The following is a 25366-nucleotide window of genomic DNA, read 5'->3' on the forward strand; positions in this document are numbered from 1 at the left end:
AACATACTTAGGTAATAACTAATAGTATTTATCCGTCTGTCTAGTGTTAAGTATTTCTATACAAATACACTAGGTACACTACTCACGATACGAGCAGTCTTTGTAGTACTCTGTCTGTGCTACTGAACTACTACTGTTCATCACAACAGTTATTATTGCGTGCAGATATTCGCTAGATACCTTTTCATATGTTCAGTAACGCTTAAAACGGAACCTTCCCAGAATATTGAGTTCACAACACAATTCCGTTTTTATGGATTATTATTTTAATGTATGAGCTGACTAGCAGCCGCCGTGATGATGCTGCTGCGTATTAACATACTTTACAAACACACGAGTCGTGTGCGTGTTGGCGAAAAGTAAACACGTGACGTCACTATAATAAACAAGCCAAACTACTAAACAAATTGTGGATGATTTATTCGGGAGCAGAGTTGCCAGCAACAGCTTGAGCAGTGCGGCGTGGTGGCTGCTCGCGCGATGCCATTACTCGGCACACAGTAACCCGAGCGCTTGTTATGCACCGTAAAGTTTACGTGGTAGTTAGTTCGCTTTGATTTTTGCCCCTTCCCCTGTATCCGGCCGGAGGTCCAAGCAGGCACTCCACCCGGGTTTCTGTCTGCGGGGCTCTGCAGTCGCCTACTTGAACACGCGAGCAAGTGTTAAGTTAAAACTCGCCGAGAGCAGCAACACGTGCTGTCCCGAGCCCCGGCAGCGCCCTAATCACTCAAACCTTTACGGAATTCATTTTATTATACGTGGAAATTATAGAGCTAACCCTTCAGATGTTTATGACATTTCTTGATTTTTAACTTGGTAAAATATTGTATCATTAAACTATAGTCCACGGAAAATTATTATTTATCCTGTCAACGATGCGACCACATCGCGTTCGTCTTTACTCATTTTATTTATGATACTTGTAATACCTACTACCATACGTAGGAGGATTTTTAGATACCTATTTGTACACAAATCACACAATTGCATATACATTCTGCTGACAAAAAAAAACGAGCACTTATTGCACTTGATTAAAACATAGTTAAACCAAGATTCCTGAAAAGGACTTGTTGTGTTTGCTAACTGGTAATGCAGTTTTAATTATATATTATGATTAATGTATTTTTCTGAAAACTAAGCGCATTTGGTAAAAAATCGCCTGGACTTTTTTCACGTATTCTGTTAATTAATGTCAATTTTCAGAAGTTCGGTTCTTATTGCGAATTACACTATTCTGCTATTGTACTCAGGAGTTTAAAATGTTCTTTTGTCATAAATTAACAGGGTTTAGAGAAGTAGGTACCGTTACTTTGGACTACGTAAAACCAATTTTAAATTAGTCATGCTGGCCAGATGTGACAGAAAGGTGCATTAATCAGAAATTGCAACTGCATTATCAGTTTTCTGAAAATAACTTTCGACCAAGAATAAAATTAGTTCTACACAAGGTTAAACCACTCTCTTAGTATTTATTCAAAATTCTAAAACTAGATTAGTCGCTAGTCACATATTTCAGTCACTAAAACCTTTTTAAAATATGTACATACAGGCTTTAAAACTGATTTGTTTAAAACCACGTTTCTTGGAGGTATGGTCTGACCAGTAGATATATCGATGGGTCTGACCGATTTGCAGTGCAGATATGACAGTCCTGTCAGTTAGTAAAAAAAATGCCATTTTCCCGCATTTTCCCTTGAAAATTGGCAGCTATCAACTGGACAATAGATTCGGTAGCCAGTACCCCTTATCCCATCTTACACCCGTTTTTTTTGCAAAACAGTTTGTTTTTATGTAGGTAAAGACAAATATTCCAATATCGCCATAAAAGTCAAGTATTTAGGCTCGCTAGGGTACAACAGCACGTATTCTCATCCAGTACAAAACCATTCTTAATCAACTGACTACTAATGACTTTGATCTACGGGTTATTAGTTTAGTTATTCTGTCCACTTCTGAATGCCCAGTTTGTTCAGATGCGCTGTACGCATTGTAAATAGGTAATAGATGTGGATTCACCATTAACTTCACTGACCTCTATATTTACCACTGGACAGGCTGTTGTCAACGTGGTTTTGTGCTCGTTTGATAATCGCCATTTTGGCGCTGTTAGATGTAGCGAGTGTCCGTGGTACTAAAATTATTTTACAGTGAACCAATGAACAAACACTTCTCTCACAACCATTTGAACTTAAACGTCAAAATTAGTTCTGTAGACACTCGCTTAGACGATATTGGCGCTTCAAATGGGCACAAAAAAATTGCTGTCAAACGTACGGAACAGCCGGTCCAGTGGTAAATATAGAGGTCAGTGATTAACTTACTTTTTAACAATATGTCACAAGCATGTCACAAGGCAGTAAGAAGGTGTCAAACTATAGACGTCATCCGGAGCTTCAGCCTTCAGAACAATGTGCAAATAACAGCAGTAGTGGTGGCGAGGCGTAGTGCGGCCGCCGCCGGGCATGGGGCGCTCGCGCGGCGCTGACGGGGACGCCGGGGCCGCGGCCGTGCTCGCCGTGTTCCGCGTGCTCATCCTCTACTCGTGCATCCTGTTCGTGCACTCGCTGCTGTACTGGGGCCGGCGCTACATGCGCGCGCGCGCCGCCGCCCGCGCCGCACGGGCCCCGCGCTAGCCGCATGGCGCGAGTCGTCACCGTGCCCGACCCTAAGTTCACGCAAACCTTGCTGCTGCACTCGGCGTGGCTCGTCTTCCTGTACATGCTGATGCTGACCCTGTTCGAACTAATAGAACTGCTGCGACCCAAGCCGCGTGCTGCGTGCTCCTGTATGCCGCAGATCGCAGGCGCGCGGAGGCGGCACACCCGTTAGCAGACCTGACATCACTTGCACAGCCAACTGTGGACAATGTGCTGCCGAAAATAAAAGAAAATGCGTTTCATGTCCTGTTTTATAACTTCGAACAAATAAATAAAATTGAACTGTCTGTCTTTAATATTTGTACCGGTAACATGTGAACAGACGTTGTTCTCGTATGTGTCCGTTTAACAAAACCTTTGATTTATTTAATAACTTAATGTATTGTTGTTATTATTATTATGTAGGAGGTACCTGTCGTATGTAGCGGTTTTATGCTTCGAACACAGAGTTACTTATATGACTGGCTTACATATATGGTAATTAATTTCTCATTTATTTATTTTTTTGTAATTTCTCTGCACAAAATTTTAATTTAACGCGGACGAAGTGGTTGGCAAAGGTGAGTCTAGTATTAAATAATAATATACCTATCTAAATAGTAATCGTTCGTGTGTTATTATCTTTCATGATCGCTATATGACCTTAAACAAGTCTGAAAAGTCATCGTGCTTCCTGAATTGCCGCCTTCCACAGCCGCCCGTGCCAGCCGTCGACTGGACAGTCGACCGACTGATGGATGTGCTACCACAAACTAGCAACTGGTAGGTATATGAAATGCCTCGCTTGGAGATGGTCAATATGCATCAGGTGCCCACGCCTGCCCAGCTCAGTGGGTATGGGCAATTTCCCCCAAAACGTAGGGGAGGCCTTGGTACAGCAATGAACGTTTTAAGCTGAGCAAGTTCCAATTGGTTGACTTAAATATGTCGGAAGTTGAGATAACATGAAATGTAAGAAAACATGCCTGTAGTTCTGTGCCTACGTCCAGCGACTGGTGTTGCGTAGTTTCGCGACTGAACTGGGTGAGGAGGGGCGCGCGGGGAGGACTAGTCTGTCAACACAGCACTGCTGTCACAGCACCGTGTATAATATAATGAACACCTGACAAAATAATTAATGTTTAATGTGACGACAAAAATACGTTGAGTATGTAAATCCATGCGATGGAACAATGATTTAGCGAGACAAGATCGTCAGCGCGGACGAGCAGGACGCGGCGATGAACTCGCTGGTGACGCTGGTGCTGGCGGCCACGGTGAGTGCATCCCGGCGAGCGCCCTGACGGGTGCAGCTCCCGGCGAGCTCGCACCCAGCGCCGCTCCGGCGGTGTCTGCAGGCTTCATTGTGATCCATACGTTTGCGTTGCAGGTCAGTGGCGCGCTGTGCGGCGCAGACCCTCAAACTGTTGGTAAGTACTTTAAATTTTATCCAGTTCTTATGTTAGTCATTCATTATTTTACAATGACGGGGCCAACCTCAATATATTTTTCGCTTATAGAACTACATCTTCCTTCACAAACAACGCTGATATGGTTTACACTTACCTATGGGTGCGCGAATAAGTTCCCTCGGTAAGCGGACGGTGGCAACATCGGTAGAGAATGCTAGTATATATGTTACGGACCAAGTGATAAATTGGGCAGTATACATAATGCCCGGTCATTATGAAAAATGCCCAATATGAGAGCGCAATTTGATAATAATTATTCAAATAATCAAATTGACCGGGCACTATACATATTGCCCGTGATCTTTTGGGCAAAGTAATACAAACATATTTAATTTCAATTTTTTTATTGTTATTGCCATTTAACTTAAAATAAACTAAATATTAAACCACTTAAATAATCAGCCTCATGATTTGGATTAATTATGAAGGACTTCTGCCTTTTTTCATCAAATGACCCCCCGCTGTGGGTTAGCAGCGGTGAGGGTGTCAGACTCTTACTGACTGACCGTCGTGTTCTGTCGTAGGCCTTTTATGTACCAGGGCCGCGGTCTTTCGAACAATCCCTCAGCCCCGGCAGACCTTGGCCCTGATGGGCCCCGCTGGGGTTGCTGACATCTCTTTGAGGAGCGCGTGGAACAACGCGCGCCACCGACACGGGTCTGTTGCCTAAAAATAGACATGAGCGAGCCACCCGAAGTCACCGCCCACAGACCCACGCCTACGGTGGCCGGGAGTCATCTCGCGACACCCGGCGCCCGTGGTCTACCTGGTCCAGCGCGGCGGCCCGGATGAGAGGTGCGAACTCTCTGACGTTCCGCCGCCTCCTTCTCGAGCATGACTGCTTCGCAGAAGGAGGCGACGGCATCCCATTCCCTGTCGCCGCCGCCTAAAGCCTCGACTAGGACCCGGCGGTGCTCTTCCCACGCAGGGCACTCCTGGACTGTGTGGTCCACCGTGTCCTCGGGGCTGTCCACACAGTGTTGACACCCGGGCGCCTCCTCACAAGGACTTCTGCCTTAAAAATCCACTATTTTTTGCATATAAATGTTAAGAATGGCTGTCTCTGATTGGTCAAAGCATGTCACGCCATGCGTACTTCCCTCCCCGCCCTCGCTCCGCGTAATATATAGCTTTATTATCAAATTGCCCTACTGTCATGTAGCAATATAATAATGCCCGTGCAATGTGATAAATAATTAAGTTAAGATAGTTATTAATCACTTGGCCCGATAAAGCTAGACATTATTCATAATGCTCGGGCATTATTTATAATGCCCCAATTAATCACATGGTCCATAACATATATAGTGAACGAACACGAGTACCCCAGGGGTACAAGACATTGCATCTCGGGGAACGTGCAACAATCAGTTAACCGCAGAATCATTAAGATTCATTATACCAATTTTATAGTTATCGAGCGTAGGTATGGGCCGCCAAACAGAACTTTTAACGGGAAATGGTTTGTATGTGGAAGATTTATGTATGGATTTATGTATTTTTTATTTGGATGTATGCATAAATCTTCATCAAATCAAATCAAATCAATGACCCCAAAACTTACATGCAACGTTTTAAAAAACCTTTTGGTCAATTTTTTTTAGTATCCAAACGAATAGTAATTTTTTATCCTACTGCGGTAAGATGTTCTCTCCGGACGCGAGTGCATACAAGGATAAACCTAATAACAAATAACTTATATTTTTTATGGATTGGTAAGCAACTCCTTGCGATTTAATAAAGCAAATTTTGGTGATAAAGGACATTGTTCAATTTTGGCCTAAGAACCGATGTGAATATAAATTATACTATAATTTTTATTTATTTTTATATTGTTTGAAACATATTTTAGTATTCCACGGACACTTCAAATAAAAAAATTCCAAATAAAAAGTAGGGTCACAATTATTGATGCCTTATAAAATGTTTCCGTCGGCCAGTGCTGCCAGTTTCGGAAGTTTTCGGGATTTCGGTAAATACGGATCGAATTGAGAACCTCCTTTCCGAAGTCGGTTATTAAAATTATAGTTCGGCCATTCAGAGAATGCGTTCCTGACACGTCGCGATTGAACTGACGACGTAATAACATTCATTGATTATTGATATAATAATGTTGTTTTAATGCTCCTCAATTGTTAAAACGGTAAACAACCAGCAAAAATATTTTTATCGTAACTGCAACGCCATTGCAAAGTTACGTCGTCAGTTCAATCGCGACGTGTCAGGAACGCATTCTCTGAATGGCCGAACTATAGTTGCTAACACTTTATTCATTTAAATACCTAAACTGACTAGCTAGAAAAAAACTAGTATTTGTATAATGTTTTAAGATGGTTTTGAGCGAAATCGCGAATTTCTAGCTGGGCACTCGAGTAGGATTATAGTTTTCGTAATTGGCAACACTGGTGTACTTCAGTCAGTTTGCTAGAAGTCAGTTTGATAGCTTTGCGACTATCGTTTCTTTTGTGATTTTCTATGCGTTTCATCATTTTATTATTTCATTTTATTCTAACAACTTTGGCTTGATTACGGACTCCGATTAGATTGCGTACTTGGTAGACTCGGCTTTGTGTGAAGAACTGGATTTTACTAGCATTTTCGGATATTGCTCTGTCTGTGATCGAATTTAGTTATATTATAATTACAACAATGGATGCAGAATATAGTATATTGTATAAATTGTGGATCTGCTGGAGGTTCTTTGGTATTAGAAAACGAAGATATACTTCGTTGCATACAACAATGGACCGTTCCCCGTATGGTAAGTGGTCTACGAAAGTGTTTTTCTAATTTTGATAAGAATGTTACTACCTACTTATGTTTTCATAAGCACACAATTTCTCGGTTTTCAAATCAATTGCCACAATTGCAAGTTACTTGATATTTACTAATGTTTTTTGTATTTATTATTACAGGTTGAAGCTCATGACCTTATATGTACGACGTGTTGGTCTCAAGCAGTCGAGCATAATAAGATGCAATGCACTGTTGGACGCAATTGTGTACTTTGTAAGAAGCTCCTACCATCAGGCATACTGTTGCAATTGTATCTTTGGGCGTAGAACAGTGGGCTGTTGTGCCCACATAATGACTATTATCTGGTATTCAAGCTGGGCGAGATACCAAAACTCAATTGAACCCCCTGCTCAGTTCTTAGATAATATATTATTGAGAAATATTGATGATTAAAAACCTTTAATTGAATATAAATATTGTTTTTATTGCACATCCTCGAAAACCTCTTTCATTGTTTTTGGTAAACCTTACTTTAACTGTTAAATTATTTTGTGTGGTAATGACATTTTTAGTATGGTCTGTACCTTCTTGGTAATAGACCGCGGGTTCGATTCCCGCCTTATGGCATGTAGATAGCTAGGTAACTGTCTAATATAAAAGTAGTATCAATCATTTAAATAAATAATTCTCTATCGTAATAATATCGATATTTTATGAATTGTGGTGAATGGAACTCTTCCATTTTGGATACGTTTTATCACAAATCCAAAGTGGATTCACTATATATTAAGAAACGTAACGTTGAAAGCAAAAGCGTTTAGGTAGTTGTTTTTCATAAAAAATCTAAGCATTTATGAAAACTAGTCACACGCCCCGTCTTCGCACGGTGGCAATATAAAACCTTGGTGTTAACCTTCCTCTTGACCTACTATATCTATTAAAAAAAAAAAAAAAAAAAACGCACCCAAATCCATCGCGTAGTTTTAAAGATCTAAAGCATTCATAGGGACAGACAGAAAATGCAACTTTATAAAATGATCATTGTCAAAGAATTATCTTAAACTTGACTATTTACTATCTCTTTTCCTAGTATCTAGTAGAGTAGTCTTTTCCTAGATCTAGAAGAGAACATATAGAGCTGTACATAGTATTGTTGATATTTTGTATAGTGTAGTTTGATAACACTACTCTGATATTTCACGCAAGCTTGGTTATTTTTTATTTATAACCTCAAAATATTAACTTTTTTCGTAATTATTTTAGTTTCCTGAAGTGTCCGTTCGTGAAAACTTATTTCATAGGATTCCATATAATTTTAAGAGTTTATAGAAGTCACTTTCCATTCAAACGGTTCTTAGGCAGAACATGTATGGAGCCGGAACAATGTCCTTTACGAACTGCAGACATTGTTGACAGAGTTTAAGCTCGGCGGATACAAGATACAAGTGCCTCTGAACCGCGCCCTCCACGTGCCGCGCGTGAGGAGCGCGGAGCCGCACTCGCCCGTGCCGCTGCTGGCCGAGCTGCTGGCGTCGGCGGCGCACTCGGCCACCGCGGCCCCCGACCACTCACAGCACCCCAAGCTCCATCCTTCTCATAACTCGCTTCCTAAACCTAGTTCACCAAACCAACATGATCCAATACAAGAACTGTTTTATTACCACCCTGAGCGACTAGCTCAAAGATATACCTCAAAGCAGCACGATTACCCTTCCGCCCCTCAGAATAACTTGCCAGTATCACAACTTCATTCCACAGGACTTCACTCGGCCACACAGCTTTCTCACAATTTTTATGATTCAAGATTGCTGGAAAATGATGTCCTACGTTCTTCTGATCCACTGTATGTAATGGTACATCATGAAAATAAATATCCAAACTATCCAGAGCATCACCCCCTGACCCATAAAAATTTAAAAACGGACGAAAACTACAAACCGCATAAGCATTCATATTCTCTAAATGTGGAAGCGGCGCACGCGGCTACCGCAGCAAGCCTCGCTCCGGTGCCGCCGCCGCACCAGCCGCCGCGCCAGCCGCTCGACACCGTGCTGAGCGTGTCGGCGGACCCAATGACGACAAATAGAATTTCATCTTCAAACAACTCCGGAGGTAATTTTAAAGTAATTGTTCCTAATCAATCACTAACGTCATTGACTTTTGCTAAATGTGGATGTAACGTGAATGTTCTTATGGAGACCCAATTTTCATTTTCCAATAATATTAATTTCTGCATGGTCTGCATGACAAAATTCTTCTTGCTGGTTGCTAGTACCTTTGATTCAAAAAGTAGTCTCCATCTTTTTGCCTAGTTCCCAATTTTAATTCGGTTCGGCGCAATAAATACGAATTTTAATAAATAATATTTCACTTGCATTCCAATCGGTCAACCGTCATACTTGAAATCACTCCCCTCTTATTCACTTTCTAGATACTACGTCGAGTGCAGCACTCACAGCTACCGAGGCTTCAGATGACACCACGTCGAGTGCCGCACTCACAGTTACCGACGCTTCAGATGACACCACGTCCAGTGCCGCACTCACAGTTACCGACGCTTCAGATGACACCACGTCCAGTGCCGCACTCACAGCTACCGAGGCTTCAGATGACAACACGTCGAGTGCAGCACTCACAGCTACCGAGGCTTCAGATGAGACTACGTCGAGTGCCGCACTCACAGCTACCGAGGCTTCAGATGACACCACGTCGAGTGCCGCACTCACAGCTACCGAGGCTTCAGATGAGACTACGTCGAGTGCCGCACTCACAGCTACCGAAGCTTCAGATGACACCACGTCGAGTGCAGCACTCACAGCTACCGACGCTTCAGATGACACCACGTCGAGTGCAGCACTCACAGCTACCGAGGCTTCAGATGAGACTACGTCGAGTGCCGCACTCACAGCTACCGAAGCTTCAGATGACACCACGTCGAGTGCCGCACTCACAGTTACCGACGCTTCAGATGACACCACGTCCAGTGCCGCACTCACAGTTACCGACGCTTCAGATGACACCACGTCCAGTGCCGCACTCACAGCTACCGAGGCTTCAGATGAGACTACGTCGAATGCCGCACTCACAGCTACCGAGGCTTCAGATGAGACTACGTCGAGTGCCGCACTCACAGCTACCGAAGCTTCAGATGACACCACGTCGAGTGCCGCACTCACAGTTACCGACGCTTCAGATGACACCACGTCGAGTGCCGCACTCACAGCTACCGAGGCTTCAGATGACACCACGTCGAGTGCCGCACTCACAGCTACCGAGGCTTCAGATGACAACACGTCGAGTGCCGCACTCACAGCTACCGACGCTTCAGATGACACCACGTCGAGTGCCGCACTCACAGCTACCGAGGCTTCAGATGAGACTACGTCGAGTGCCGCACTCACAGCTACCGAGGCTTCAGATGACACCACGTCGAGTGCCGCACTCACAGCTACCGAGGCTTCAGATGAGACTACGTCGAGTGCCGCACTCACAGCTACCGAGGCTTCAGATGAGACTACGTCGAGTGCCGCACTCACAGCTACCGAGGCTTCAGATGAGACTACGTCGAGTGCCGCACTCACAGCTACCGAAGCTTCAGATGACACCACGTCGAGTGCAGTACTCACAGCTACCGAGGCTTCAGATGAGACTACGTCGAGTGCCCCACTCACAGCTACCGAGGCTTCAGATGAGACTACGTCGAGTGCCGCACTCACAACTACCGAAGCTTCAGATGACACCACATCGAGTGCCGCACTCACAGCTACCGAGGCTTCAGATGACACTACGTCGAGTACCGCACTCACCACTACAGACGCATTAAATGACACTGCCCTAACCACCACAAACGCACTATTGGCATTATTATCCCCCACAATACTTCTTTCTCCAGACACCCGTCAAACGCCAGTTCAGATTGGAACTCAAATTCAGTCAGCAACAACAGACGAAGAGGAAACAGCATCTCAACCTCCGAACATAACCAAGTCATCACAAGTTGTTGCAAGACCGGGCAAACTTACGGATGAAATTGTTCCCGCTGGCGATTTGACAGGTATAATAATTTGGCTTATTTTTCTATATTGTTTACTTTCATCCTGTAGTTGAGAACCTATTATGTTTTCTTTACGAGAACTAAATTGATTTATCTACCTATTCACTAAGAACACGCTACTGACACTTTAACTTACTACTAACTTCATACTGTACAGAGTCGAGTGTGAGGCGCGCCACGCGCCGCCCGAGGCTGCACTCCTCGAGTCACAGGCGGCGCCCTCGCCGCCCTCGCTGTTCGTATTCGTATTGATTTTTTTTTTAATTAGCTTGTGTTGTCGCACTGCTGGGCAAAGGCCTCCCCCATGGCCATCCATCTTTCCCTATTGGTCGCTATTTGTGGCCAGTCCTTGTGGAAGCTGTCTAAATCTTCTCTCCACCGTTTTCTTGGTCTTCCTCTTGATCGCCTTCCATCATCAGGGATCCATTTTGTGGTGATGTTGGCCCACTTGTCCGGGTGCATTTTATAAATGTGACCCGCTTGAACTTTGCAGACTTATTGCCCACATCGAGTATGCCCGTCTTGGACCGGATAATAGTGTTGCGTATCCGGTCACTAAGCCGTATGTTGAGCAGGCTACGCTCCATGCTCCTTTGGCAGACTTTTAGCCTGGACTTTTGAGATTCGGTCAGATACCTTCGCTTAAATTTGGACGACCCCTCCCCCTCGCTCCTTCGAACTTCCCTTCCATGATGTAATTGATGTACTCATTGTGACGTATGAGGTATTCCATCATTTCCCTCTACCGTTCTCTATGTCATGCAATAGTTTCCTCTTAACTCCCACACTGTTTAACACTTGTTTGTTTGTAACTTATTAGTTCTTCCAGCTAATTGTTTCCACCCTCCTCCAGCACCATTCATATCTCAAAAGCTTCTAGTCAGCTTTAATGTAATGTTCTGTACTAGTAGTAGGAGTAGTCGTTAGTACCTAGCAGTAGTTAACATTGGCTTATGTTTAACTGATCACCAGATATAGTAACAAATAGCAGACAAAAATAGTAAATGATCACCAAAATGAAACTCGCATTTTAATGTAAAACTATAACCAAAGTTTTAACACTTTTCTATCCTATTTAAGTGAAATTACTCCAAAATAAATCATGCGTAAGCCAAAAATAATAAATGATCACCAAAATTAAACCACCATTTTAATGTAAGATTATAACCAAAGTTTTTAAATTCTGCTATCCTATTTAAGCAAAATGAGTCCAAATAAATCATTGTTATCCCAAAAGTAGTAAATGATCATCAAAATTATACCAGCGTTTTAATATAAAATCATAATCAAAGTTTTTACATCTTGCTATCCTGTTTAAGTAAACTGACTCCAAAAAAATAAGTTCGGCCTGATACAATTAATGTAATAAGATTATGGGGACCCTTTTCCTGCACTAGGGTGGAAAATTGTCTATTGCATGCCTCTAACTAAACAGTGCGATAAGAGTGTGTTTTCGAGGGAGTGTATTGAGAAACACATTCTTCTTCTTCTTTCTCCTGCCCTGTTCCCAATTTTACTTGGGGTCGGTGCAATATGTCATTTTCTTCCATTTTCCCCTGTCACTCGTCATACTGACACTCACGCATGCATTGCAAGCCGGACACATAACTTAATATGGCATCATAATACTTTATTTGGTAATAAGCCTACATTTTATGGCAATCACAGTGACTTATTTAGGCAAAAATAATACATTAATTTGGTCGTCAAGAGTTGGTGATCATTTACTAAAGGACAATGGGCACAAATATATGGGACCTGGTATACCCCACCAATAGCGATGTCACACATATCATTGGATAGGCCTTTTTATGTAGAACAACATTTACTATGACAGCTTTGCTGAAATGTTTGTCCGTTCTGAGATATAGATCAAAAACTGTGCAAAAGTTAAACTAAAGTTAACTTAATAATCTATTGATATCTCAAGTTTTTAGAAGAAAAACTAAGTTCCACTAAGTGTAAGTCTCCTGAGTCTTACCTGTTGTACCCGTTAGATTCCATAATTGTTACTATTATTTTGCATTTCAACCTTATACTGTACCAACTGGATATTGGGCATAATAATAGACCCCACCAATAACAGAGTCATGTATATCGATGGATAGGTCTTTAACTGGAACAACATTTACTATGACAGCTTTGTTCTATTGTTTGTCCGTTCTGAGATATAGATAAAATACAAACTTAAAATTAATGCAGATTAAGTGTTTAAAGGAAAATCTATGTATGTCTTCGATGTACTAAGTGAGTGTGTTACCTACTGTGAGTCTGCATTTGTTACTATATTTAGCAGTTCCACCTTATACTGTACATTGCGGAATGAAATACACGATATGAATATAAGAATAATATCCACATTTCCTTCATACGTTACTTTGTACATTTAAATAATTCAATATGATCTTATTAGCCTTTTCCCAGCTATCTTGCAGTCGGCTTCCAGTGTAACTGGATGTAATTACCTATCTGATCTCCTTACCTGGGGTAATCTGGGCAACTCGATAACTCTTGGTAAGATTGGTTGCCAGTCTCTTTGTCTTCTGTTGTTACCCATGCACGACCATGGACCGACCGCGTTTGCTTATGATCCTTATGATCGATCGACACATGTGGCTGTTACTCAGACAAGAGTTTATCTTTATCATGATAATAAAATCTTTCTCATTCTAAAGTACATAAAAAATATTGATTCGACCGGCTTTTGTTTTAACCGAATGCAGCCGAGTGTTTTACAGGGAGTGACTGCCTATGCCTCCTCAACCCAGCTACCCGGGCAACTCAATACCTCTTGGTTAGGCTGGTGTCAGACTTACTGAATTATGACTAGGTACCCGTAACGACTGCCAAGGATGTCGAATGACAGCTTCCTGCTGTTCCTACAGTTTAACGTGCCCTCCGAAACACAGTCATTGGTGTCCAAGATGTACTTAGGTAGACAGTACATACAAACTTAGAAAAGTCGCATTGGTACTTGCCTGACCTGGAATCGAACCCGCGCACTTGAAAGGTTGGTTCTTTACCGACAAGGCCACCACGACTTACATAATGATTATTAAAAAAGAATAAAAAATAAAGACATTGGTGTTATTTTTCAAAGAAAATCAGATTACAGTGTTGATTAACATTGTTTTTTAGCCATATCTCATAACGGACAAAGAATAGAACAAAGCTGTCATTGTAAATGTTGTTCCAGTTAAAAAGACCTATCCATCGATATACATGACTTTGTTATTGGTGGAGATTATCATTACGCCCAATATCTAGTTGGTACAGCATAAGGTTGAAATGCAAAATAATAGTAACAATTATGGACCCTAACGGGTACAGCGGTAGGACTCAGAAGACTTACACTTAGTGGAACTTAGTTTCTCCTCTAAAAACTTGAGATATCAATAGATTATTAAGTTAACTTTAGTTTGACTTTTGCACAGTTTTTTATCTATATCTCAGAACGGACAAACATTTCAGCAAAGCTGTCATAGTAAATGTTGTTCTACATAAAAAGGCCTATCCAATGATATGTATGACATCGCTATTGGTGGGGTATACCAATCTGCCCAATGTCCTTTGGTGGTCGAATACAATTTAAAGTGAAGTCGTGACTAAAATAGCTGGTACTATTACATTTTTAGACTTTATTTTTCTGGTGTTCAGTAGATATTTCTGGTTACAAAACTAAGGGTATCAAAGCATTTTATGGTGGTCATTATATTTGTTCCCGTTAACATTGATCAGTGTGTTTTGTTGCGATGATGTTATCGTGTTGATGACTTTCTCAACTATCATTTCAGGTAGGCCGAGTCAATCTCGTTCTAAAGGAAAAATTAATCACAGTAAGTAAGCAGGCGTAGTGCCTGTGTGCCACCGTGCGAGTCTTGCCTGATGAGCTCGGTGCGCGTGACGCAGGGCACGCCCCACTGGAGAGGACTTCCCTGGAAGGATTCACTCTATATATCGAGACTTAAACGCGATACTATATAATATAAAGGTACGCCACCTTTTAAATTTTTCCGACGCTTCGGTCGAATTGCATCTACCGTGGTCACGTGTGATGACCGATGGCAGCTATCTATTAGCTAGGCAGACAACAGGTACCTTTATATATAGCTAAGTAGTACCGCGTTTAAGTCCCGATGATTTATAAATAGGTATATGTACAGGTCGCGAATGTTTAAAACCTTTGTTACTCACTCTAATTCTGCTTTTTGAAGTATTGTTATAATATATTATTTTCACGGCCACCAAATAGGAGAGATCAGCCAGATGCGCAGCACATATTATAGTGCACCAGCATTTGCGCAGACACAAGTGCACTCATTATTCCTTCACTGTCATAGCCCGATGGGCGGGCAATCCGACACGACAGGAGAGAGACCGAACGCAACTGACGTCTACGTGCTCAGGGCCGTCTTTAAACTATTTGAGGCCCTGGGCACATTAGGATCATGGGGCCCCTATGACCTTGAGAAAACACTATTTAGTGATAATATATAAAGAAAGTAGACAAACAAGGTTCTAAATTTATTTCTATTCAGTTACTAACTTTAAAAAAATAGGATATATAAAAAATAATCTACAAAAGTAACTCGCTTAGCATAAAATCCTTAGATTAACTCTATGTTGATTGCAAAGATACCACCCTTCTAGATTTAAGACGAGCAAAATTGTTAATCACTTCTTCAAAATCTATGGTAGGTATTGAGAATATCACATTCTATGGACATCAGCGACAAACTAGTTAATCTCTCTTGAAGCATTGTACTTCTTAATTCATTTTTTATTCGTTTCAATTTGGAGAAGGAGCCTTCTCCGCCAGTGGCGGCGTAGCATCGGGTAGCACCTGAGGCGGGCTACTTATTGAGCAACCCCCTTCCAAAAAAAAAACGACAAAATATAATCACGTAGTAAAATCATACAGAATTAACACAAAAGTACTCAAACAAGTTTAAAAAAAGCGACCAGGAAGTGAAGCAGCTGCGAGCTCAACATTTTTTGACATTTGGGACGCAAAAGTCCTCCACCTCCGCTTACAAATAGCGCCTAAATAGCTTAGAAATATTCACTGTAAAGTGATTTTTTATTGATATTTTAAGGACTCTCTATCTAATCTGGCAGGAACTAGGGGCCCCATTCGATCGCGGGGCCCTGGGCACTTGCCCATAGTGCCCAGTGGAGAAGAGGGGCCTGTACGTGCTCTCTGATACGAGTGTATCAAACACCAACTTTCAGGCTCCAGGCTGCTTTGTGAAAGTTTCAAAAACCCACATAGTGATTACAGCTCTACCAGGGAATAGAACCCAAGACCTCGCGCACAGCAGTCGCGATAAGCAACATCTTGACAAACGAGACAGTTTTTTGTTGAGCTGTATTATTATAAAAAACCGGCCAAGTGTGAGTCGGACTCGTACACGAAGGGTTCCGTACCATTATTTATAAAACGGACAAAAAAATCAATATTTTGTTGTATGGTAGCCCCCCAAAATATTTATTTAATTCTAGTTTCAGTATGTGTTGTCATAGCGGCAACCAAAATACATCACCTGTGAAAATTTCAGCTCTCTAACTATCACGGTTCATGAGATACAGCCTGGTGACAGACGGACAGACGGACAGAGGAGCGAAAACAATAGGGTCCCGTTTTACCCTTTGGGTACGAAACCCTAATAATATTTGTAGGCTTTATTTAAAGCAGCGGTTAGCGGTTACTGGGCACTGTACTGTAGAGATGTAGTACTTAGATACTCTAGGTACTCTAGGTACGTACCTACTTAGTAGATTTGGAAACAATTTTTTTTTAAGATATTTGGGCCTACCTTACCTAGTCACTAAAAATAAAAATAATAGTTAAAAAAAAAACACTTTTAGCACGCACAAATAATTCGGACATTTAGTTTGATGAAAGACAGCGTGGAGCGTTTTGTGCAAAAGAGTAAAGATATGAAAAGGCTCCATTATCTCTATTTTCTGCGCAGCAATGGCGAACTTTGTCGAACCATATCTTTTTTCACAAAACGAATTGGAATTGTCTTATTAAAATTAAAACTACGTTTAAAATGTTTTCTAATGGCTTATCGCACATCGTTATACGTTCCCAAGCAAACCTCGACTCATGGAATTTTATTAATATCAATCAAGAACTATTCAAATGTCACAGGGAGGAAGATGGCTGGCCTACATCGCCAGCACAATACGGACATACAGCGCCAATGAGTTCACACTCGTCCGCCACGCGTCCACCACGCATCAGCAACGCCTCACTCTACACAAGAGACACCAGTGAAATTGAACAATAAAAACATTGTGCTGAATTTGCCCACATGCTTTGATTACATTAATAACCACCACTATTTGAGTAGTTCAAACGTATAGTCGGTAGTCATGAGTAAAGAGTTGTCAAAATTACCTAACATTAGCCATGCAGGTGCAACAAATAAACGAAATTAAAAATAAAAACAATAATTTATTGATAAAATTATTTACTTTAACTATATATTTTTTGGGTTGCAAAAAATATAGGTATGTTCTATACTTCCTAAGTACAAAGTAAAAGTCTGCAAGAACGAAAAACTCGATAGGTCCTACTTCACCTACAATTAAACGTCAGTTTTCTTAGAACAATGTTCACCACGTTTTATGTGCAGATGTCAGTTTTCAAGGAATATGAGACCATTTTTCTTTTTGCCACGGTCTGGCAGCAACTGTTAACTGCACCTTAACTGTTATATAGTCGTTATATGGTCGTTATAGAGGTACCGAATGTTTTTTGCAATTGACAGCTGTCAGTTTTCCATTGGACATACCAAGATTTTAGGGTGCAAGTAGCTGGTGCGAGGTTTACATGCATTTTAATAACGTAGCAAAATACCCACCCGCGTGTTAACTTGCTCCAGCTACATGCATCGTGTAGACGCACCATTAGATTGGGGACGGTTGCATGAAAATACCATTATTTGTGCTGACTGACACTAACTGTCAACTGCACAAAAATCCAGACCATACACTAATTAACTACATCCCAGGAATACATACAATATAAATTTAAATGATATGTGTATGCACATAATTTGTTTATTTACATACACCTACATTTAATCATTAAATATAGTCTAGGAAACCTAACTTTATACCTAATAAATACTTTACAGTCCATAAAGACTACTTAATTTTTATTATTGTATTTACATATTTACATTACATATTTAAGCAATCTACAATTATTCCAAATAAAAAAGGGAAAAAATAAATAATATAAATATAAAGTAAGTATCAAAAAATTCATCCGCATCGCTGTCAGCAGGGATTGTGCTGTGCCCTAAAGGCTGGCTGCATTGCTGGCCCTATGGTCCTAAGGTTTCAACACCAAACGACTCAAACATGTAAATGCCGGTGAGGTTTACATATTTGCGCTGTTTTTATGTTTTCTGAGGGTGAAACAGCTGCACCAACACAACACCTCTTCGTACTGGGAAGGTACAAAGGTATCGACTTATGTCGAGTCCCATACCAAAGACTTTGGCATATTTCAAGGCATTACAGAGATTCCGTCTGGTCTCTTGCCACCATCGTCAAGCGTCTGAGTTCAAAAACGGCTGGCACCCCGGCGGTGGTAAGAGCACGACGGATATTTTCTGCAGGAAACACCACGGCGCCCGAGGCAGTCCACAGATTTGCCGCATGGACAGTGATGCGGAGCTCCAGTGGGAGCATCTACGCGCAGACATGTGTACCGAGCGTATATAAACATTTAGGTACCGTCTTGAGTAGGTACTAGGTATAACATTTTACGTCCGATAGAAAAATACGTTCTTCAAGGCATAGTCAGGTAGAGTTATAAATTTTACAAAAACTATTATGTTTGGAAGCCAATATAACTCGTCTAAGCTGAAATAAGGGCTCCACTACCGCACAAAGCAAAACAATATTTAACGCAATTCAGTTGTTGATTTGACTCGTGAGTTTTTCGTGGGTCTTTGTTTGACTCGGACGTAGCTGTACGTAACGGAACGACGCTTAAGTTATGTAAGCACGACAGTGGGGCGCGTCATATCAGCGAAGCTACGTGACTGCTTCGTCCAGAGTAAGGTGCTGGCTCAATGGCAGTGCTCGGTGAGGTCGTCGAGCGCGGCCCGCCGCCAGCCGAACAGGTAGTAGCCCAGCGTGAGGCCCAGCACCACGGCCAGGCACAGCCACACGTTGTACGTCATGAACACCAGCATCAGCAGGTAGCTGAGCGTGGCCTGCACCGCGTGCAGCGCCGCCTGCACCGAGTGCGCGCGCGACCACATGCTGGCGGGCCCCTTCTCCGGCGCCCGCGGCAGCGACTCGCGCCACCACTTGAAGGCCTCGTACAGCACGCCGGCCAGGAAGATCACCAGCGCCGACCCGAACAGCTGCAGCTCGTTGCTCGTGTTCCAGCCCTTGAACAGGATCTCCGCACACACGCACGAGTGGAACTACAAGCAAACAACATCACTTACTATTTACTCAACGCCTAAACAGTTACATTCCCGCTGCTTTATTATTTTTATGTTTAGAATGGGATTGAAGATGAAGTAGTGACGGGACTGACCACCATGGCGTGGTCGTGCGTGGCGCACGGATCGTCCGCGTCCGGCGCGTGGTGGCGCGCCACCTCCGACATGCTCGACAAACTCCAAATCCCCGACATACTTGCTGCTGCAACACAGTCATTTCACATTGTTCTTAACATATTATTGATACATGATACGAAATAGTATGTAACTAACTACCTAGCTACATATAGGTAATCACCGTTTTAATATAGGTAAAGTATTCAATATTTTAATATTATTTATATCGGGTGTGTCGTACCAAATCACATTAAATTAAATCCCTACTAATATTATAAATGCGAAAGTTACTCTGTCTATCTGTCTGTTACGCTTTCACGTCTAAACCACTAATCTGATTTTAGTAAAATTTGGTACAGAGATAGAGTTGATCTTGAGAAAGAACATAGGATAGTTTTTATCCCGGACTTTTGAAGAACTCTCTTGGAAACGCGATAAAACCGAACTCTACGCGGGCGGAAGCTAGTACGTTAATATATGTTGATTTGGACAAAGAAAAAAAAACTTATAAAATTTCAAACAAAGTAAATAGACTAAAAATGTGTGAGAATTAGAACACCATACAGGAATTAATTTTATTCAGTGCGGAAGCTTTGTCAATTTATAGTTAAATAAGTTTTATAGATCGTGTATATTTTTATTTTAAATAAAATAAATAAATAAATAGTTTATTTCACACAAAGTTTACAATGTTGAACTATGACTATAAAAGCATAAAGGTTTGTTTAGGTCAACAATATGAGGTACCCTGACTCCTAAACTAGGTGTAGGCCTGTAACTTAGAAGTCAGAAATTTGTTGTGTTTTAGTACAAAAAGAATAGTTATTGACAGTGAAAAATGTTTATTTTGTAACCGATTGTACGGGCACAGTCGTAATGATTCTGGACCACCAGTTTTTTTTTTTGCACTGCTTAAAATTCATTCCTTTATAAGAGTCAACGAGAGAATCGTGCCAAAGTATGCGACAAGAAACTATGTATACATATGATGCACCACAGGTTGGCACTGTGATTGTCAACTGTCAATGCACAATTGCATGAAGTATATGTATATAATATGTAAATAAAGGTGTTCAGTGGTGGCGAGGGTCAGAGTGCACTCCTAGCCTCAGGGACGTACCTCGGTCGATGTGCTTGAGCGGCGGCTCGCCAGTGGCATGCCGTGGCGCAGGCGCGCGCGCATATATTATCAACGCTATATCTCTGTCAGTCAGCCGTGGAGGTTATCTCTGAGATACTACTCAAGCATGGCCGCACTTCGGTCGCCGTCCACTTGCTAGGAGAGCCAACTTCTTCACTTAAACTGTATATGAGAGGGCCAACAAAATTATTTATCAACACTTTAGCACCGACAGCCCCATGGTGCCCGGGGCGTCGCGGATATGGATAAAAAGTAGCCTACATTACCATAGATTACTAAATAATACATAGGTAGTACTGTCAAGTCTCATCAAAATCCATCGAATAGTCTTTGCGTGAAAGAGGAATAGAAGATAGGAAATTAACAAACTTCAACGAACAAAGAAAGAAAAATAATATATTTGTTCCTATCAAAACACAAGACATAATAACAAAAATAATCTGAAATGTCCTAGGTAAGTACCTACAGTAAAGTAGGTCCTCCTATTTGGTGTTATCATCAGTCGCTTTAAAAGATTAAATGGATTCGAACCGATAACAAAACTGGCAGAAGGTCATGGCTATACATACTTGTACGTACGTATATATAAAAAGTACCCACCAATCCAAGACATGGAAAATAAGTATACTTAAGATGACGTGTAGGAGTACCTAATAGCAAGCATCGCCGCAGCGGTGCTGGCGCGCGCCCGCCCGGGGCTATTAGTTCTGCTTCGAGTGAAACCATATCTGATACCGCAACTCACAAGACGATAAACAATTAATAATTAGAGCCGTGTGCAAAATATTGTGTGATAACGCCGAGCAACACTACCTCGATACGTATCCTTCCCTATATAAGTACATACCTATTCTCTAATATCAACAATGATTATCTATTAGAGAATATGTACTCACAGCTAAGTAATCCAGGTAAGCTATGTAACTTACACCTTAGTAATTTATGAAGTAAGCTAATTTACGCCCGCGGTTTGTTTAGGCCTATCGAAGTTCAAATCTATTCGAAATAATGTTTAATGATATTCCCTCCCTTTTTAGGATTCCGTAGTGAGCTAGGAACCCGTATAGTTTCGCCATGTCTGCCGCGTCCTTGCCTTCTCAGTGGCGGCGTAGCGTCGGGTGTCGGGTGGGGTCACAAAAGTACCCAAACAAGTTTGAAAAAAAGAACGACCGCAAAGTGAAGCAACTGCGAGCGTAGTGAGCTGAAATTTTTTTGAGATTTGGGACAAAAGTCCTCCACCTCCGCTTACAAATAGCGCCTAAATATCTTAGAAATATCCACTGTAAAGTGAATTTTTTAATTGTTATTTTTGACTCTCTAATTTAACTCAGAATTAAGCACAAATTAAAAGAAACCGTGACTGAAGCGAGTGTCAGTTGTTTTTGCTACTTCGGTGCTTTAACTTTTTGCTAGATTAAGGACTCAAAAAGTAAGCGCAGAACAATTTAGAAATGAAGAGAAATTTCTTTCTAACTTTGAGGAATTAATTTAAGTAATCAGATAAAAGCAAAAATACAAGAGAAGGGTGACAGTCGGGCTGAGAGAGGTGACCGCCTCGATGTCTCGCACATGCACTGTTGTAGTTTTGTTTAAAATTTAAATATCGCGCAGTAAATGGTAGTGACCCTAGGCTTCGCAGTTTAGAATGGCACCCTTAGTGACTTGTCCCTTCCATCCTGGTCGTGCAGATATGTGCCGCAACCAAGATGGCACCCCCCGAGATGTGGCACCCGGGGCGTACCGCACCCCCCCCCCCCCCTCAAACGCCGCTACTGTCCCTTCTTTTTCCCATCGAACCTCAAAAATCTCTTTAAATTTACAAAATTATTAGAATTGTTCGTTCTAAAGAATGTAATCTGGCAACTCTTTTGAAAGGGCTGCAGAAAGAAAAGTTAAAGTTCACTACACTTTTCATATGCTGAAATGTCTTCAACACCAGTTAAAACTAAAATTATTAAGTCTAAGTTCTTATTTAGTGAATGGGCAACTCCTGGTATTCGTAAAACTAGACAAAAGCTGTTTGAACTTTATGGTTTAAAGCCTTATAGCACCGATCCAAGTTTCCGTGATCATGTCTCAAAGTATTCGAAAATATTCAAAAACGTTTGTAAACAGGCTAAATCTATTCATATTAGAAATAAAATAAAAAATTCTAAGGATAAAATAAAAACAACTTGGACAGTAATTAATAACGAAACAGGTAGGCGGAAAGTTCGCAAAACTGATTTTAGCCTAGAAACTCATAAAGGCCCCATCAACGGTAACCTTGAAGTAGCTCAAGAGTTTGAAGCATTCTTCACCAAAATACCTTACGAAACTACAAAATCACTTAATTCTTTAACCGCTGTATCTATCGATTTACTCAAAACAAATGTAAAGCCATGCTGTTCAGTATTTAAATTTCAACATACCAGCCCCGAGGCTTTTAAAGATCTTAAAATAAAATCAACAGAAGATCTTTGGGGTATGTCTGTCAAGGTGTGTAGGTCAATTATTGAAACTATTGCACCCTATTTAGCTTATATTTTTAATGTTAGCGTAGACCGAGGCGTGTTTCCTGATCTAATAAAACACAGTAAAGTAATACCTTTATTTAAATCGGGAAATAGCAAAGAATCAAACAACTATAGACCCGTTTCTGTTTTACCGGTTCTCAGCAAGGTATTCGAAAAGTTGATGCTTGCACAAATGTTGCGCCATTTCAATAAAAACTCCATCTTTTATAGCGAACAATACGGTTTCACCAAAGGTCGCTGTACAACCGATGCTGGTGTAACTTTGATCAAGCACATCTTTAAGGCTTGGGAGTAAGCTGAAGACTCCATTGGAATTTTCTGCGATCTCTCAAAAGCGTTTGACTGTGTAAATCACGAAACGCTTTTGCGGAAACTAGAGCATTACGGAATCAAAGATACATCCCTCCAGTTATTAAAATCGTATCTAAACGATCGGCAACTTAAAGTTCAAGTCAACGGCATAAATTCACTGGGCTCAATGATGGCAATGGGCGTACCACAAGGTTCCATATTAAGTCCGTTCCTCTTTTTAGTTTATATTAATGATTTGCCCTATCTATTTGATAATCAACCTAGGATGGTGTTGTTTGCCGATGATACCTGTCTTATTTTTAACATTGATCGACGTAGACGTAACCTAGACGACGTAAACAATTCCATTATCCAGGTCCTAAATTGGTTCAACGCAAATAACTTGGCTCTTAATGAAAAAAAAAACGAAATGCATTCGATTTTCATTGCCAAATGTAAAAAGTAGTGAATGTGACATAATACTCAACAGTCAAAAACTAGAATTTATAAATCAGACAGTTTTCCTGGGAATCACTCTTGACAAAAAACTACAATGGGGACCCCACATTACATCTCTTGCGGGTCGTCTTAGCTCGGCCGCCTATGCTATTAGAAAGATAAGGCAGCTAGCGGACGTAGAAACAGCTAGACTGGTATATTTTAGTTACTTCCACAGCATCATGTCGTACGGCATTCTGCTGTGGGGACGAACTGCTGAAATTGAATGCATATTTATCTTGCAAAAGCGAGCTGTCAGAGCTATGTACAACTTACGTGGTCGTGAATCTCTTAGGGAACTGTTTATAAACATTAATATTATGACCGTACCTTGCCAATTTATATACCTATGAAAATATCACGTGTGTTAGGAAAAACCTACATTTTGTTTGATAAAATATGTGATAGACATAATTAAAACACTCGAAATAAAAATAAAATAGCTATCCCGCAGTTTAGACTATCTAAAGTACATACATCTTTCATGGGATATTGTGTCAAATGTTATAATAAAATACGAGACAACATTCTGGAACTAAATGACATGCGGTTTAAAACTCATATTAAAGCCACACTTTGTAAAAACGCATATTATAAATTAGAAGATTATATTCAAGATAAAAATGCAACGGCGGATCCAGGGAGTAGGTCACAAGGTCATGACCCCCCCCTGGGCCAGGTTCAGGACCTAAGAGGACCAATAATTGAAATGGTTAAACACGATGTTTTATGTTTTTGTTATAAGTATAAGATAATTTTTATTCCGAGTGAATAGGTAGATACCTACATAGTTACAGGTAGAGTAGTTTTGCTGAAGAATTCGTGCTCGCAACGCTCACTCTCTATTCTTTATTTACTCTTTATCCGTACCTACCCAAAAGGAGGAAACAGGACCGTGTTACTAAGAATCTGCTGTCCGGGTTGTCTACATAACATGCTGTATCTCATGCAGGGCCGTCTTAACCTATGGTGCAGGGTGTGCGAATAACACGGGCGCCTCGATCTCAGGGGCGCCGCGGGACGCCCCACCACCAGGAAATTTCGAAGAAATTACACCCGTTCGATAAGGAAGTTCCACATTGTATCATGATACTGACAAAAAAGTCGCCTTCGCATTCGAAAAAATTCTAGCTCGCTACGCTCGCGAGTAAATGACTATGTCTGTACTGTATTTCTGATTGTTTATTATTTTTATTGACGCACCGAATCAACGAACACAAATGGCACTCGCTCTAATCACGGTTCCTTTTTATTTGTACGTAATTCCCAGTCTGATTTGTGAGTCTTCAAACAAATAATTTAAAAAAGTCGCGCTCGCGGCGCTCGCGACTATTGTTGCTTTACAGTGTGCTTAATCAGGTACTTTTGTGTCGTAGGCTCAAAAAATTTCGCGCTCGCTTCGCTCGCGCAATATTATATATGCTT

At 41.3% G+C, this 25366-nt stretch overlaps 2 protein-coding genes across 6 annotated transcripts in view; one reads left to right on the plus strand and one right to left on the minus strand.

Annotated features, from left to right (window-relative positions):
- LOC124632660 (papilin-like) overlaps positions 1-17212 on the plus strand; it is a 32802-nt gene extending 15590 nt beyond the window's left edge. The window contains exons 1-6 of one of the 3 annotated variants that reach the window (XM_047167576.1): positions 3470-4069; positions 8264-8959; positions 9279-10901; positions 11059-11136; positions 14696-14737; positions 17059-17212. In XM_047167576.1, the coding sequence (XP_047023532.1) occupies positions 3820-4069; positions 8264-8959; positions 9279-10901; positions 11059-11136; positions 14696-14737; positions 17059-17114 (2745 nt within the window). In that variant the 5' untranslated portion in view covers positions 3470-3819 and the 3' untranslated portion in view covers positions 17115-17212. Of the gene's footprint in view, positions 1-3463; positions 4070-8263; positions 8960-9278; positions 10902-11058; positions 11137-14695; positions 14738-17058 lie in introns of those variants that run through there. The other 2 variants (XM_047167579.1, XM_047167578.1) reach the window with 2 other exon arrangements.
- A 132-nt stretch (positions 17213-17344) lies between these two features.
- Positions 17345-21344, minus strand: LOC124632678 (high affinity copper uptake protein 1-like). Of its 3 annotated transcripts, XM_047167618.1 has the most exons (4): positions 21237-21344; positions 20616-20798; positions 19474-19580; positions 17345-19357 (listed from the first exon to the last, which is right to left on the minus strand). In XM_047167618.1, the coding sequence occupies exons 3-4, from the start codon at positions 19570-19572 to the stop codon at positions 18995-18997; spliced, it is 462 nt and encodes a 153-aa protein (XP_047023574.1). In that variant the 5' UTR covers positions 19573-19580; positions 20616-20798; positions 21237-21344; the 3' UTR covers positions 17345-18994. The 3 variants fall into 3 exon arrangements, with proteins under 3 accessions (XP_047023574.1, XP_047023573.1, XP_047023575.1); XM_047167617.1 differs by having other exon boundaries at positions 20616-21335; XM_047167619.1 differs by having other exon boundaries at positions 19474-19577; positions 20616-21292.
- Positions 21345-25366: the final 4022 nt, after the last annotated feature.

Source organism: Helicoverpa zea, chromosome 8, assembly GCF_022581195.2.
Source record: "Helicoverpa zea isolate HzStark_Cry1AcR chromosome 8, ilHelZeax1.1, whole genome shotgun sequence".
Lineage (NCBI taxonomy): Eukaryota > Metazoa > Arthropoda > Insecta > Lepidoptera > Noctuidae > Helicoverpa > Helicoverpa zea.